Source organism: Haemorhous mexicanus, chromosome 7 (genome assembly GCF_027477595.1).
Source record: "Haemorhous mexicanus isolate bHaeMex1 chromosome 7, bHaeMex1.pri, whole genome shotgun sequence".
NCBI lineage: Eukaryota > Metazoa > Chordata > Aves > Passeriformes > Fringillidae > Haemorhous > Haemorhous mexicanus.
In genome coordinates, this window is record NC_082347.1 from 37,679,608 (window position 1) to 37,695,182 (window position 15,575).

Sequence of the window (15,575 nt, forward strand, 5' to 3'; positions counted from 1 at the left end):
ATTCTGATCCTCACAGTCTTGGACTTCATGTCTGTGTATCCTAATTTCTCATCAGGAAAACAAGGGCAATCCTTCTTTTTCTCACCCTAATCCTTCAGTTAATTGATAAATTCTTTGTCATGAGGTAGCCAAACACATTGAACAGTCTTGGAGCTTTTTCAGTGTTAGTTTCACAAACAGTAATGACAATAGGAAATGAAAACATCAATATGTTTGCTAACCTGCTTAAAAGTAGCTGCATCCTTGTAAACTGTAATTTACATGTGATTAAAGTGAGGGAAACATTTGTTTTGTGGTGCAGGTTGGAGTTTAATTCACTGAGTAGGGTTAATGAAGAGGTAAGGGCAAAACCTGCTCCAGAAAAGAGCTTTTCTGGTGCTTGGGACCTCAGAGCACTTATCAGAGGTTGCATATTGAGCAGCACACTTGTTCCAGTGCTCAGCAGAGTCAGTCACACCTTTGAAGAGATGGGAGAGCTAGAATGGAGCTCCTGTACCTCCCTGATATACCACAAAGTTAGCTGAATTTTAACTTTGCTCTGTGCCCTGGTTACTGTGAAAACACAAGGCTCTAAATACCAGCAATACCTGGTGTCATGGGAGGCACAGCACAAAGTGATTGTGTGCCTGCCCTGTGTATGAATTTCCAGGGAGCTCACAGGAAACTTGGTGCTGTTTTGGGGTTTATGGACAGGTTTTGGTGGCAGGAGCTGCAGGGGTGGCTGTGATGATCTGATCTCTGTCTGCATTCCCCATCCCCTGTACCACTGCAGGGAGGAGGGAGAAAAAATTCCATGTTAAGCCTGGGGAGAAGGGTGGGAAGGTGTTTTAAGGCTCAGGTTTTATTTTCTCATTTTCCTGCTGTGATTAGACTAGTTTTTTTCAGTCAGGTCTGTTTTTCCCATGACAGTGACTGCTGAGTGATCTCTGCCTGTTCTCACCTCGACCCAGGTGCCTTGCAGTGAATTTTCTCTCCCCCATCCAGCTGAGGAGGGGAGTGATGAAGCAGCATCCACTCAGTGCCATCCTGCAGTTCTACTGCTTGGTGTTCCAGCCAGCTGAATCTTCTGATTCCATTGTTCTGTGTTTGATTTATTGGAATAGGGTAGGATTTACTGACTTTGATAACAGTTATTCAGGAGAAATTGTACCTGCCTGTCTTTTTGTGCATACTCTGGTCTGAGCAAAAGACAGATTGTTTGTACAGACTTCTAGATTCTGGAGCTGGATTATTTCATTTGTCTTCACTGAGTCTGGGGGAAAGAGGGAGTGAAATGATGGGAAGGGGATTTAATGGCAGGAGTTCTAATTGTCCTGCTAATAGGATAGGATTTACAGTGGATCTCCGTGGCTAAACTCACCGCTGAATACATGCTAAAAGAGGATGTTATTGTAAATGCCAAAGCATCTGCTCCAGATTTTTTGAGGAGTAAATGGTGACTTTGTGTGTCTTGTTGAATCTTGTTGTTGAATCCCATTTACTCACAGGCTTTGGCACTTTTTGTTTATTTGCTTCTAGCCTGATTGAGGATGTTTTATAGGGAGAATGCTACTGATAGGGTTCCTGGGGGGGAAATTTTTCTTTAATAAATCCATTCTTATACTTTAATCTAAGCACAGTCAAGATACAACAACTGTGGTTCTTATGGGAAAGAGTTTAATAAAAATTATAGTCTTACTGCTGAGAATGTACTCATATCTGGCACAGTAAATCAAGATCTTTATGATCTCCCAATCTGTCAGTGACTTTGAAAAGCCAGTACTTGGAAATAGCTGGCAGAATTATTGATGCTAAAAATGAATTAAGGATAATATTTAGTGTGTCTTGTAACTTTTTTGTGTGGTGAGGACTGTGCTGGTACTGAACAGGGGATGCCTGAGTGCTGCATTATCATCAGGAGGAGGAATGAGGGAGAGACAGAGATGAGATAACTGAGAGGGGGAGCTTTTGTCACAGAGAGAAACTCAGCATGGTTGTGAGTTTACCCCAACTTTCTCTTCGAGTCCAAACATACTCAATAGTGTGTGACATGCAGATGTCAAAAAAAGGGAAAAAAAAAAAAAACTTTACCAGACCCAGCTCCATCAGTTTGCTGTGAAGCTGTGTAGTTGTGCAGGGAACCATGGAGAGTTTGACTGAAAACACTTTGAGATGTAATCAAAATAAGCATTAAAAACATCAAGAGGGAAATTTTGCCTGTCTGCAGTGTGTTTGGGTTCATTATTCAAGCATGTGCTTGGTTAATATAAGTAGTATAAATTCTGTTTTTCACTTTAGGATGATGTACAGCTGTCATCTTTGACACTTCTAATGGCTGCAGAACTCATTTTTTTGTTTTCCTTTACTTTCTCCTCCCCAGACACACATTAAAATGGCTTTTGTGAAATATCTTGTATCATAGGGTATATTTATAAATATAGAAAATAGAGGCAACAACTCATACCATAAATACTTTTTTTTAGTAAATAAAATAAGAGATAATGCAATGAAGGCAGGAGCCAATAGTTTTCACTTGGCTGATATTGGTTTTTTCTATTTAAATTTAAATTGGTTATTTCCATTTCTGTTTAAAACTACCACTGTTGATCATTTCTGGTACATTTCTGGATGGCCTGAAGAGTTGCACCTTGACACAACAAGCAGCAGCTCTGACCTCCTTGCCTTGTTTTCCAAGGGCAGCACTGCTCTGTGTGAGCAGGAATCACAAGGACTGAATGCTCTTTCACCCCAGGAGCAGCTAAATGCCAAACAAAGCTGTTTTTGTTTCAGAATGGTTTATTTTATACTCTGCTGACCAGAAAGCAAAGCTGCAAAGATCACTGTCACAGTTATATTTTCTGGAAAAATCCCCTTGCCCAGGATTCTTCTCCTGGGAAGCTGAGAAGCCTCAGAGAAAAAGGAAAACAATATTATCTGATTTGCTTCTCCTGTGTTGTGCTGCTTTGGAATGTGGTTGGAGATTGTTTACCAACAGGTGGTTGTTTCATTGGTTTCATGGGAATTGTTTTAACTTAATGACCAATCAGGGCCAAGCTGTGTCAAGGCTCTGGAGAAGGTCACGAGTTCTTCTTTATTATCTTTTAGCCTTCTGTAAGTATCCTTTCTGTATTCTTTGGTATAGTTTAGCATAGTATTCTTCTATAAAATATAGTATCATAAAATAATAAATTAGCCTTCTGAGAACATGGAGTCAGATTCATCATTCCTTCCTGCCACAGGGCACCCCACAAATAAAAGAGATCACTTTCAATATTAGGTCAAGGAAAGTTGTAAAAACTAAAACCAAGTCAAAATGTATAGCTTAGAGTCATTTTGCAGTAGTTTTTGTTTCATATGGCTCAGTATAGTCACTCCTGTCTCCTGCTCTCCTGATCAAAGCCGCAATGCTGTGTGCCCAACTGTTCCCTCTTTGTTCCTTCCACTTCCAAATATCCCACTTCTGTGAGGAAGATATGATGCTGAAAATGCTGTGTTGAAGCTAATTAAGTACTTTAAGGCCTGGAAACCCATTTCATTCCCATGGAATGGGAGTTTTCTAGATTGACAATGATGATGCTCGGTGATATTTAGCTCTACTTGCTATCAAAGGCTCAGCCCCTAACGAGGAGAAGCATGGACTGCAAGTTTTTGGAATCTTTTAGGTGCACAAGAGCAACTTCCATGCTGTGTTAACCTCTTGTTCCTGCCCTGTTCATGCATGCTCAGATAATCCTTTCCCTTTCCTCTGTGTCACAGGGTGGAAATTTTTTACTTAGAAAGAGTTCAAATGCCAGGGGCTGAGAAAACAGGGACAATATAATTTAAGTGCAGAGAAACCCAACATTAGGTTCTAAAGCTCCTCTCCAGGCTGTTCTTTCTTTTTCCAGCATTATGAAAAGATTGTTGGTTTGCTCTTTCACATTATGTATTCTAAGTGTATATCTCATTTATATGTGATTTCATAAGCTGCAGGACTTCTGTTGTGAGCCTGCATTGTTTTTAGTTTGAGATCTGAGATTTTAAGTGAGCCCAGGCTTCACAGCTGTTGCCTCCTTGCTGGGTGTAGTGTTGGCTGCAAGGAGGAGAGGCCATTCATCTTTGGAAGAAGTTCTACCCTGATATAAATCTGTAAAATCAGTGGATATGTCAGGCAAACATGGGAAACCTATCAGTAAGGCTGAAGGAAAATACTGGAAACTCTCCTTTTTTAGAACTTCAGGGAAATGTGACAGCTGTGGTAATATGTGTGTGTGTTTTAAAACCACATCAGAATTTATTTTCCATCTTTTCTTAATCAAAATGATTTCTTGTATATCTGAAGGGCTAATGGAGGCATATGTGCTAATTAAATGTCACACTGCAATTGCTAGCTAATTTAAAGTATTCAGAAATATTTTCCATCAAGTCATTCTGATTCATCTGAAGCCAAAACTACCCTCCAGAACCAGTCCTCTGCTTGCCAATGACATTAAATAAAAATCCCAAAAACATTGTCCATGCCCTATGTCTTTATCAGTCCCAATAAACCCCATATGGGATTTCAAATTGTAAATCAGATAAAACAAATTGTTAATCAGGTGTAAACACTGCTCTATGTGGGGTTTTCAAATTGCTAATCAGGTGTAAACATACACCTTGCATAGCCTTGTACTGGGAAATAAAGAGTTTTTAGCTGTTTAAAAGGGATAATTTATTGATACTGGTGTTTCTGTGTGAGTGTACAGTACTTAATTGGTTTTAGTGCAGTTAAAAATGATATTTACAGTAACACATTTCCATAAAAGTCTGTGAGGAAGCAATAAAACATTAGGTCTGTCCTTGCATTCAGTACCTAATTCAATATAAATTAGGATATATGTTTAAAATTCAATCTTTCCTTTTGGTTTCTCTGGAGAAGTCTAAGCTGTTGCTGGGTGTTTTTCAGCAGTGCATACTTGGCATGTGTAGGTAACAAAATCCAGTTAATAAACAAACTGCAGAGTTCAGAGTCACTGTGATACTGACCCTGGAATGGTTTGCCCAACCTTGCTTTGTGAAACCGTGTCAGGAAACATCAAATCTCTTGACACCCAGTGTTGTGCCTTAACTACAGAGAACATTTCTATCAAAGTAGAGTTTATATTATTGAAGTTATATTTTTAATTCATGCCAGCTTCTCCCTTGCTCATCATTCATAATTGAGTCTTGGCCAGATATGTTGTAACCCTTCCTGATGGCTGAGGAGCTGTGGATTTCCCAAATTACTTTAGCTATTAAATGGCTCAGATCTCTTTGCTTGTGCTAACCTCTGAGCTGACACAAAGCTATCTCATCATGCTGATACACACAGGCAGCAGCATCTCAGAGTCTGAACTGCTCCAGCTCCTTGGAGAGCAGAATCACGGTGATAAACCACAGGCTTTGCTTCTTATCTCCCCTCATCACTATCCCCTCTCCTTCAGTTCTGTTAATTTTACATGCCAGCCACAGAACTTTTCAAGCTTTTCATATTTTGTCAGTTTTTGCAGGAACTTGTAAAATAACCTCCAAGAAGTTATGGTTTTGGTTTGGGTTTTTTTTCCCATAATATTATTTTAGGCAGTAAAGAAACCTAGGTTTTCTCATGGCTTGAGAATCTGTTATTCTCTCCAGGTACCTCAAATAACATGACATGAGTGCTTTCCCCACTGTTAGGGTGTTTCAGAAAGGGTGAGCTGAAGTCTTGAATTCAAATGTGAACCAAGGTGAGTGAGCAGTGCTCAATGCTGATGCAAACTCTGGGCTCTCTCTCTCAGCCTGGATCACTTGTGGGAAGCCCCTAAAGCAAATCCTGAGCTATGAATTGTGCACATCCTCTGTAATTAGGGCAGCTATTGCCAACTTCAGCACCACTGACACCACTCTCAACTTTGCAGAACAGCTGATTGCACAATTTAACATGGCAGGCACACCAGACAAGCTTTTACTACTAGCTTTGAGACCCAGCTTGGGGAATACTAGAGGAAATATCCATGTAGGAACATGCAAAATGGAGTTCCAGGAGTCCCAGTTAACCTGTGGTTTTGGGAGAGGCAGCAGTGTTTGCTCACACAGAGTTCTGCAGGCAGGGAATGGTGGTCAGAGCCAAATTAATTCCCCACAAGTCCCCAGAGGTGATTTATAAGAGAACATCTATCTTTTTGTTGATTGCCCCAGTGGGGACATGCAGACAAAGCCATTTGAGGATAAAATCTGCTTATCAACAGATGAAGCTTAGAAAAGAGGAGGGGCATTCATGAGGTGTCTGGGATGAAAGTCTGGGTGTCACAATCCCAAATTTCTTTCATTCCCTCCTGGTGCTTTGCCATCCCAAGTGTACTGCTCTGTCCTCTCAGTTACTGTCACTTGGTGTTTGGGACAAGATTTGTCTGTGAGAGGAAAAGTAAAAGGCAAAATCCCCCAATTTCCCCCTTTTCCTGCCAACCAACCAACCAATCCCTCTTTAGCTGATGCTCAGGACCAGGCAGAAATTTAAACTTTGCTGTGATTCATGCAGCTGAGGGTCAGGCAGTGGTGGAAACAATGAGGTGAGGTGCCAAACAATATCCTGCTGCTGCTTATGGGGGATGAAAACCACTGAGGAAACTCAGGTCAAAACCTCTGTGAAGATATTTATGCTCTGTTTGATTCCTTTGCTATCAGAGAATGGTTTCCTAAAAAGATAACCCCAAGTTATTAGTCCATAGCATCACAAAACTGCTTTTAGTGAGCTGTTACCTGGCTCTGGCTGTGATGTGGTGCTGGCACAAAATGATCCTAAAGGGCTGCACGCTGTGAAATGGAAATGAAGTTAATGTACCTCAAAGACCTGGGAAAAGAGCAGCATTTTCACTCAGTGTGGAGCTGCAAGCAGCAGTGCTGGCATGGCCAAAGCTACCCCAGGGACTGGGGCACCCGTTGCTCACTGATGTTTTTAATGGAGTTTGGGCTCCTCTTTCCCTTGGGTTCCTTTGAAAGTCACAGCTAAAGGCTCTGGAAGTTAATGGAAAAGCTTTTATGCCTTAAAGACATCATCAGGCTGAAGTGTTTGAAATCTTTCTTGCTAAGCTGTTGGAAATGTTGTGTGAATATGTAAAAATGAAGAAAAAAGGCCAAAAAGCCAAGACTAAATTTTTCTGTACTAAAACAAAGGAAGTTTTTTTGCCCACCAGGGGACACTTCCATGGCTGAGGTTGTACTTTGGGCCATAACACAGAAGGATCAAAACCAGTTTTCTCTGTGCAAGGCCTGCACTCATTTCTCATCACATCTAGTCCTTTAAACAAGCTGGAGCTGACTTTTGAATAGTGATAGACTGCAGTTTTGGTTGGGACAAAGGAACATAAATCCAAGTGTCAGGCAGCTTAGAATCCAGTATGTCCTCATGACTGTTTAATGGAGTACAAAGGGAATTGCCTTCAAGCTAGTGAAATCTCATATCCACTCACCCACTGGTGATGCTTCAAAAGAGAAGAGAATTGTTCTCTTATGAGTCTTGGCATAAAAATTTAATTAGCAGTTGAGCTCTTCGGGAAGATAAAAAAAAAGTTATTTCTTTTTTTACCGTCTCTTTCCTTTAACTGTTTACCTTCTATTTCTGTATTGTTCACAGAGACATCTGCTGCCTTCTGCAGCTATTTTTTTTTTCTCCTTCAACAGTGATTCTGAAATTATTTTTCCAGTTGAAGAAAACTTTTTTGTTTGTTTGTTTTCTGGGGTTTCTTTTGCATTATGTTGCACTAAATTTGAACACAGTATTGGGAAAATATTCAGAACACAGAATTCAAAGAAATAGATGAAAACTTAATCAGACTTAATATATAGTGGATACAAAACTGCTGCTGTTGCATAAAATAATAATAATTACAGTCATTGATGGATTTGTTGTAATTACTCATTCTGTATGAGTACAGATGAGTATATATTAATCAAAAAAATCAGTCCTCATCTGAAATCAGATACTATTTATGTTATTTATTACATTTTCATCTCTTTAGCACCTGATAAAGGCATTAAACCTTATGACAGCATGTATCTGCTGTGTCCCAGTGTGAAAACTGAATTTGATTGTTTCAAAATTCCTCAGATTGAAAATACAATCATTTCAGCTTTCTTATATCACAAGGGGCAGGAAACAAAAGATCAAGAAGAGCCCCAAACCTTTAATTCTGGTGGCATTTGTTCATAATGTCAAATGTCTCACCATCAAATTAATTACATTTCTGATCCAAAGTGACAAATTTTCCAGAAGTGCCCTGGTGCACGGGTGTGTTGTGATCACCTTGAAGCACAGATGTTTGTGTGTGGTTTGCACTCTGCAGTTACCAGAAATACTTCAAATAATATACTTTAGGACTCTCTTAGCTGAAATTTGGAACCAAACCTGCTTGCATTGTCTAGGGGTTGACCTTTGTTTTTCTAGTTGAAAACTAGAAAATGAATTTTTCATATGGGTGATATGGAGCTGTTCTTCTTTAGAAATGTTCCCTATTTTCATGTCTTGCACAAGCCATTGTCTTTTAAACTTAAAAAAGCTTTGTTTTCATTTTGAAAACACTGAAACAAATTGTTTTGACACTGCTGCAGGTCACCTTCCTTGGGAGAGCAGGCTCAGACTCTGGGTTGGAGAAGCTGAGTACCACAGCAAATATTCCCCTTGCAAAACCAGACTCCTTAGGCTCCCAGAACAATCTTGTTGTCCATGTAGGCCAGTAAGGGAAACAGAAATACTGTTACAAGTGCCCAGGCTGTGCTGGACCTTCTCTGGTCCTTAAATCTGGGTGTTTTCCTTTAGGAAAGTATCACTGGAGGGGTACTGGGGACAGCCAAAGGTGATACAGAGACTCCATCATCAGAAGGCATGAAAAGACACTTTATTATTAGAAACCTACAGTTCTTATAGAAACAATGGTGGACCCAAGACCTGGTTGGCCTTTGGGAATCTTTTCTCCCACTCTTGGTGAATGGCACACCATGGAGAACCATGTCTATAAATAATGGTTACAGAAAGAGAGAAAATCATTGTTTGAATTCTTCCCTCTGAAGTTTCCCACAGCTTCTACACAGCTTCCCAGGATTTCCTGGGAGAAGCATGTCTCTGTTCAGAGGATATGTAATTACTGCAGGAAAGGAGAGGAAGAAGAGGTCAGGGAGTCTGAGTGTGCTCAGGTAAAGGGGTCAGAGAAGGGTTTGGGGTGGAAGAGACCTTTGAAGGTGCTCTAGTTCCTCTCCCTGCTATGGGCAGAGGCAGTGGCTGGCTCCTGTTGAGGAAATTGCTGACCCAGCTGAGTTTTCTGAGGTTTGTCTTCCCTGGGGAGAGCTGCATGTGTGAGTTTATATTATGTGGGTTTAATTTCACTCTGCTCTGCAAATTGCTTTGGGCTTTTTCTCTTTACAAAGTCACCTGATGTGCCTGCTACTGATGTAAAACCTGGGTTTGGAGAGGTTTAAAGCCCTTGGCTTTGGAAAACTTCCAGCAAAAAAAGCTTTGGGCTGCTACATCTCTGAGTTCTGGCTCTGGTTTACCAGGTGAGACCAACCTGCAGAAAACTCCCTGTGTCCTCCCTCAGCACCCATTCCTCAAGGGCTGGTTTGTTACCAGACCTGAAATGAGCAGTGGAAAGCAAAAGCCAAACGTCCCAGGCTGTCTGATATTAATTTAAAGCCAAGACAAGTTAAAGAGCTCTGAAGGGCTCCGTGGAAAGAGGAGTGTGGTTTGAATGAAGTGAGACAATTTAGGTAGTCATGAAAAGCTTCTGAAACTTCCAACTGCAGCCACAGGTCACAGTTCTTGCTTTTTCTTTCAGTGCATGACAAAAGATGCCCACACAAATTGCTTTCTACAGAACAATGAGACCTCAACATTTTATTTTGATGCTCTTAATTGCAAAATAATGTAATTACAGAGCAATGAGGTTTTTCAGTGTGTTTGTCTGGGTGGATTTTTTTGGTTTTCTGTTTTTTTAGTTTTCTGTTCTTCTGGGTTTTTTTGCTTTGTGAGAGGACTAATAGACACAATAATGAAATTAAAACTGTTTTGATAGAATGAGATATTTCTGATAGACTTAGATTCTTCTTCAGCTTGACAGCCCATCCTGTTTTAGGAGTAAGTCTCTTTTGGAGGTATTCTCTAAAGTTATCTCTTTTTTCTATCAGTAGAAAAAATTTTCTGGGCTGCTTCTTTCTTTTGCTTTGTGACCCTGCAAATGCAATTGTCATGCTTCAAACTCATTTGACATTTGAAAGGCATTTAATATTTTTTACATTTGTTATATAATTTTTTCAGGAATGACAAACAATAATCATAAAAGGCTGGATTACATGATGTAAATTGATAATAAATGACGACATGATTTATTTCAGCTCACAGTGTTATTTGCACACTTTATAAAAAAAAAAAAAAAAAAAGAAAAATTTATTCCCCACAGTAGTGTTTATGGAACTTTTATAAAGTTGTAGAACAACTTCAAAGGTGTAGACTTTTAAAACCCATTTTCTGAAGGGTGTATTTATAAAGTTTCTTACTAAAATGCAGTGAGGTAGGATGGCAATGTAACAATTTATTAATAAGGATATTTCTTTATTAATAAGGATAATTAATTCATGCTCTGTCATAGTCAAATTTGGGGGAAATTCTAAATGAGCAGAACTCTTCTGGGGGTTTTTGGTCACCACTTCAAACGAAAAAATTGTATCTATCATTGTTTTTTTTCAGTTTTACAGAATTTTTGGATCCATTCCAGCGAGTGATCCAGCCAGAGGAGATCTGGCTGTACAAAAATCCCTTGGTGCAATCAGACAACATCCCCACACGGCTCATGTTTGTAAGTACCAAAGGCCCCTGGGTCACCTGATGGCTGCAAACTGAGTGAATGTTCCTTTGATAGGCAGCAGGAAATATTTCACAAGTAGAGGAAGTTCCTTTAATCCCAAAGGCAATTATTATCCCAGCCAGTGTTGTCCAAAATGTAGCAAATGATGGGAGGTCTTTAAAAAGCAGCTTTATCAGATGACTGGATTTATGAATGTTGATTTTTCAGTATAGGATTGAGAGCAGTGTTAGCTGAGAGGGATGTGAGAGAAATGAGTAGAGAAGATTTTTCAATTAGCTGGTTGGGTGACCTGACAAAACCTTGCCATGCTCTTGGAAGGTTAAGTGCTTAAATTTTGAGATCCAATTTGTTTTAGTCGTGTTAGGCACTGAGATACTGGACTCTGAATAGTCTTTTTCTTTTCCCTAGAGGCAAAACCTTTGTTTTAGCTTCTGCCAACACTAAATATATCCCAGAGCTGCCCTGCTGTCACTGCTCTTCTGGCTCTTCCCTGCTCAGCACTTGCAGACTGGATGGCTGAATTTGGTTATCAAACTTCATAATTTCGATAACCTTCACTAGCAATGATTAATATTCATGATAATCTCTATATGAAAGAGTGCAGTAAAACAGACAACTCCAGAAATGCTGAAATCATGGCTGTAGTTCAGGCTGTAAAAGTGGCAGTTCAGTCTTTCCAACAGCTGCCTCAAAGTCATCTTTTCCTGAGTCTTCAGTGAACCCAAAAAGTTCAAGTCTGAACTTTTCAAACTTGAATTCAGATTCAATGCAAATCAGCTATATAATTTCTATTCAACTTTTTTATAAATGCTTTATCCTTCATTTATAATAAAATTTTAATTAAGGAACCATTTAAAGGCACCTCCTGCAAATGAGGCAACTATTTATCCCAGCCTTCTAAGACAGAGGCTGAAGGCCTGATTTTTAAGTAAACAAGAAACATTTTGTTTATATTGCATTAAGAAGCAGCTCTATTTTGGACTTTATCATCTTGGATGGATGAAAGTATATGTTTTTCCTGAAATGGAAGACAGCTGTGTAAAAAACCTAAAAATCAAAAATCAAACAAGAAAGAAACAAAACAACCCCCAAGCCAAACATTAAATTGTTGTGCTGGGAAAGACTGAGTTTAATTGTGTGGTTTTTTTCCTCCTGCTCAGCATTACTTTGCTTCCTCTGATCTGTTTGTAACTGAGGAGTTCAAGAACCAAGAGTGAATCATTGTACAGGGTTCTGCTGCAGTGCTGAAATGATTTTTGAAACCACTTGGGATAATCATTAGTCCATCCTCTCATTCCCCAGGCAATAGGCACTGGGAAGCACAATTCTGGGATATAATTATAATATATTCCCATAATAATAATTCCCATCTAACATGTTCCCATAACCCCAGATTTTGGCAAAGTTTGTGGTGGGTGGAACTTTGAGGCAACTCTGTGTCAGTAACATTTGCCTGGCCTGTGTTCTCTTTCTGGCTCAGATTTTAAACAGTCAACAGCTTCTTATCTTAAGAAACATGAGTAACTTCTATATTCTTTTTTTTTTTTATTTAAAAGAAGAAATATCTGGCTCTAGCATTGCTCACAGGCTTTCATTATGGAAAGAATTTGTTGCCACTGCTGTACTCTGATATTGAAATTAGGGCCATGGCTTATCAGAAAGCAATCTCTAAGACTTTATGAATTGCTGGATTATTTTATTTACTATGAGAGACTTGAATTCAAGAGAAATGTTGTGAATGCACATCCAAATTAGACAAAGCTGACTTCTGCATGGGGAGCAAAAACTGGAATGAGCTGAGCCTGGTTCTGTCTCTCTATCAAAGGATATTCCTTGTCTTGGAAAGTGCAGGTAACTGCCAGCTTTCCCTTGGAAAAGTGGAATTGTGTCCCTGTAACTTCAGCATTGCCAGGATGAATAATAAATGACAGAGATTTTTATCCATGTTTCACAAAAGCCTGGCAATGCTGGAATATTTCACTGCTGGGAAAGGAAACATAGCTGAGATGCATCTGAGGAGAGGATTGCTCATTAGAATGTTGCCAAATCTGTTTTAGATATGAGCCATAAAGAAACTTTTTTGCAAAATAAATAAAAGGGGTCTGTCACAAGCCAAAATTTCTTTGTGTGTGCATTTTGCTGCAGAATAAAAAGCACCTTCCAGCTAATGGTTTTCTGTAAGGAGCAGCAATACACCATGAACATGAATAGTTCATCTCCCTAAAAAATTCACATGCTTGTAAAATATGGGGAAATCTGCAGTTTTACCAGATTCCTGAAGATGGATGGGGAAGTGGTTTGGAACAAGCTGCCCCTTGAATGCTATTCTTTGTTGATAATTTCTGATGCTCCTGCTTGTTCTAAAGATTTCTGACTCCATTAAACCACCACTATAAGCCTGTCAGCCTTGGCTATATTTCTACATGTTCTTCAGTCCTGGAATGCAGATTTCTTTTGTTTTCCTGGTGGCAATACTTATTTTTAAGAATGAAACTAGAAATTTTAGGATTTGCTTCAACCTTTTTTTTTTTTTTTTTTTTAATTTATACTGTCTCTGAAAGCAGAAATTAAATTGTTGATGAGGTCAGAGAGAAGTGAATATTTCTGGAGCAGTAATGTGGCATTGGCTCCAAACTTGAGTTTCACACATAGACAGGGGGAGATTTTAAGTGGAAGTGATTCCTCTTTTTGCACAAATTCTGATGCCTGCATTCCTAAATGTAGAAAAAGGGAGCAGACTCCAGCCTTTGTTTTAATCTACATGGTTCACTGAGTTAGTATTTTGAAGATGCAGGCAAGGACAATCTGGTACAAGATGCACAGCCAAAATGACAAACATAGCCCATCTCATGTTGTTTCCTACTCAGATTGTCTGAAATGATAAAGTGAGGACTGGGATTAATCTGTGGTATAACAAGAAGATTGAGTCATGTGCCTTTTGCCATACTATATCTGTCTGGTCTGGTTTTTCTGTCACTGGGGCTATTTAAGAGTAAGGCCCAGTTCAGCCTCAGTAAAGAAAGAATAATCTTACTTAAGACCTGGCACCCCTTGTGCCTTTTACAGCTTAATTTTTGCTTTGTTAAAACAAACAAACCCAAACCTCAACCAGTAATTCTCACTTTTTTTAAAGAGAATAAAATGAGAGCACTGAGGCACAGATGCCATTTCAGGTTCCTGGTAGGAGGATTCCTGTCCTCCAGCACTGACAGATACAGGATATTCTGTTTAACCAGTGACTAAACCTGTAGATGCTCAGGTGTTGTTTTTCTGAGTTTGAACAAAATAAAGCAGTTTGCTCCACGTCCCCACACTTGTAAATGACAGAATCATAAAGACACAATGCATTCAAGCATGACAGTTGAAAAGAAGACAAAAAGTAAGATAAAGAGCATTTTAAAATGCCAGGAGGTTGGTGCTGCAGGCTGTTGTGTTGAGTAGGGGCTTTCTGAGCCCTCAGCCTGGGTGGGTGGGCTGCCTGAGGAAAAAAATGTCTAAAATCTGTATTTTGGAATTTTGTGGACCTTATGGACTGTTGCTTTTTCATTGGAGGAGCTGACATTTTAAATGCATCTCTGGGCAATTACAAATCAATTATAGCTGAGGGCTACATTGGAATATTAATGTGCTCATCACCCCAGAGCTGCAAAGACAAATCGTCCCACTTTGCTTAAGGTCAGGAGTTTGATAAAGATCTTTCAGTTTAAATGGAGCTGGCTGCAGCTAATTATTAATCAGAGGGACTGAGGAGGGATTGATGCTCTCACACATGGTGTTTGTTATCTCTCACAGGCAATTTCCTTCCTCACGCCGCTCGCAGTCATTTTTGTGGTGAAAATAATCCGGCGAACAGACAAGACTGAAATTAAAGAGGCTTTCTTAGGTAATGTATGTCATTCCTCAAGGAGGAAAAGTGTCTGATGGCTCTCAGAGATTGATTCCAAGTGTAGTCCAAGCCCTGAAGAGAACCTGTCTCCATTACAGCCCATTACAGTCGCTTGCAGTGCAGTTTCAGGGCATCTCACAGGAGCCTTTGGGTTTATGTGAGTTTGCAGATGTACAAATTCTGTGCCTTAAGTGCACAATCTAGCCAGCAAGGACTGGAATTTGTCCAACTGAGAGACTGCTCAGATGTGTATTTTTTCTGTCACACCCAATCTATTACTCACCTCTTATTTATACTTGCAGCTATTCTAAATCAAGGCTTTGACTGGAAAGTCCTGTGCAGCTCAGCTGTTTAGTGTAGGAAATTACTCCTCTCATTGTTTTCTCTGCTCTTCTCCTGCAATTTACTGTTAGCCATTGCAAAATCCGTGCTCTTGGCTCAGTTTTTCTAATTGGAAGCTGTAGTTTCATCCTTAACTGCCAATGGAATTAGCTGTGCACTGAATCCTGGGCTGTGAGCAGTAGTGACTGTGCTATGGGTTGGGGCTAATTACAGTTGTAGGCAGGAAATTGGAGCAGAGGACAGTGAAAAGGGTAAGTTTTAAGCTGTTCTAGCTAATTCTGGCTGTGCCTATCTCTATCTCTTGAAATCTTACAGTGATATGTGCTCAGATCCTTTTTATAGTATAGATATTGCCAGAGACCAATATTGATTCAGGCACTTTCACTGGCAAGGGATACCTTGACGCACTAAGAACTGTGAATGTTTTTGTTGGCCTTATGTTTAAATAGTCATAATTCTCTTTTACTGGCTAATTTACACTTTATTTATTGCCCCTTACATGGTAAAATGAAAGCAACACTCAGCCTTGCTTTAACTGG

At 39.6% G+C, this 15,575-nt stretch overlaps 1 protein-coding gene across 1 annotated transcript in view; it reads left to right on the forward strand.

The window, feature by feature from the left end:
- Window positions 1-15,575, forward strand: part of PLPP4 (phospholipid phosphatase 4) — a 47,741-nt gene that overhangs the window by 4,992 nt on the left and 27,174 nt on the right. The window contains exons 2-3 of the mRNA XM_059852108.1: window positions 10,691-10,799; window positions 14,601-14,691. Coding sequence (XP_059708091.1) covers window positions 10,691-10,799; window positions 14,601-14,691 — 200 coding nt within the window. The remainder of the gene's footprint in view (window positions 1-10,690; window positions 10,800-14,600; window positions 14,692-15,575) is intronic.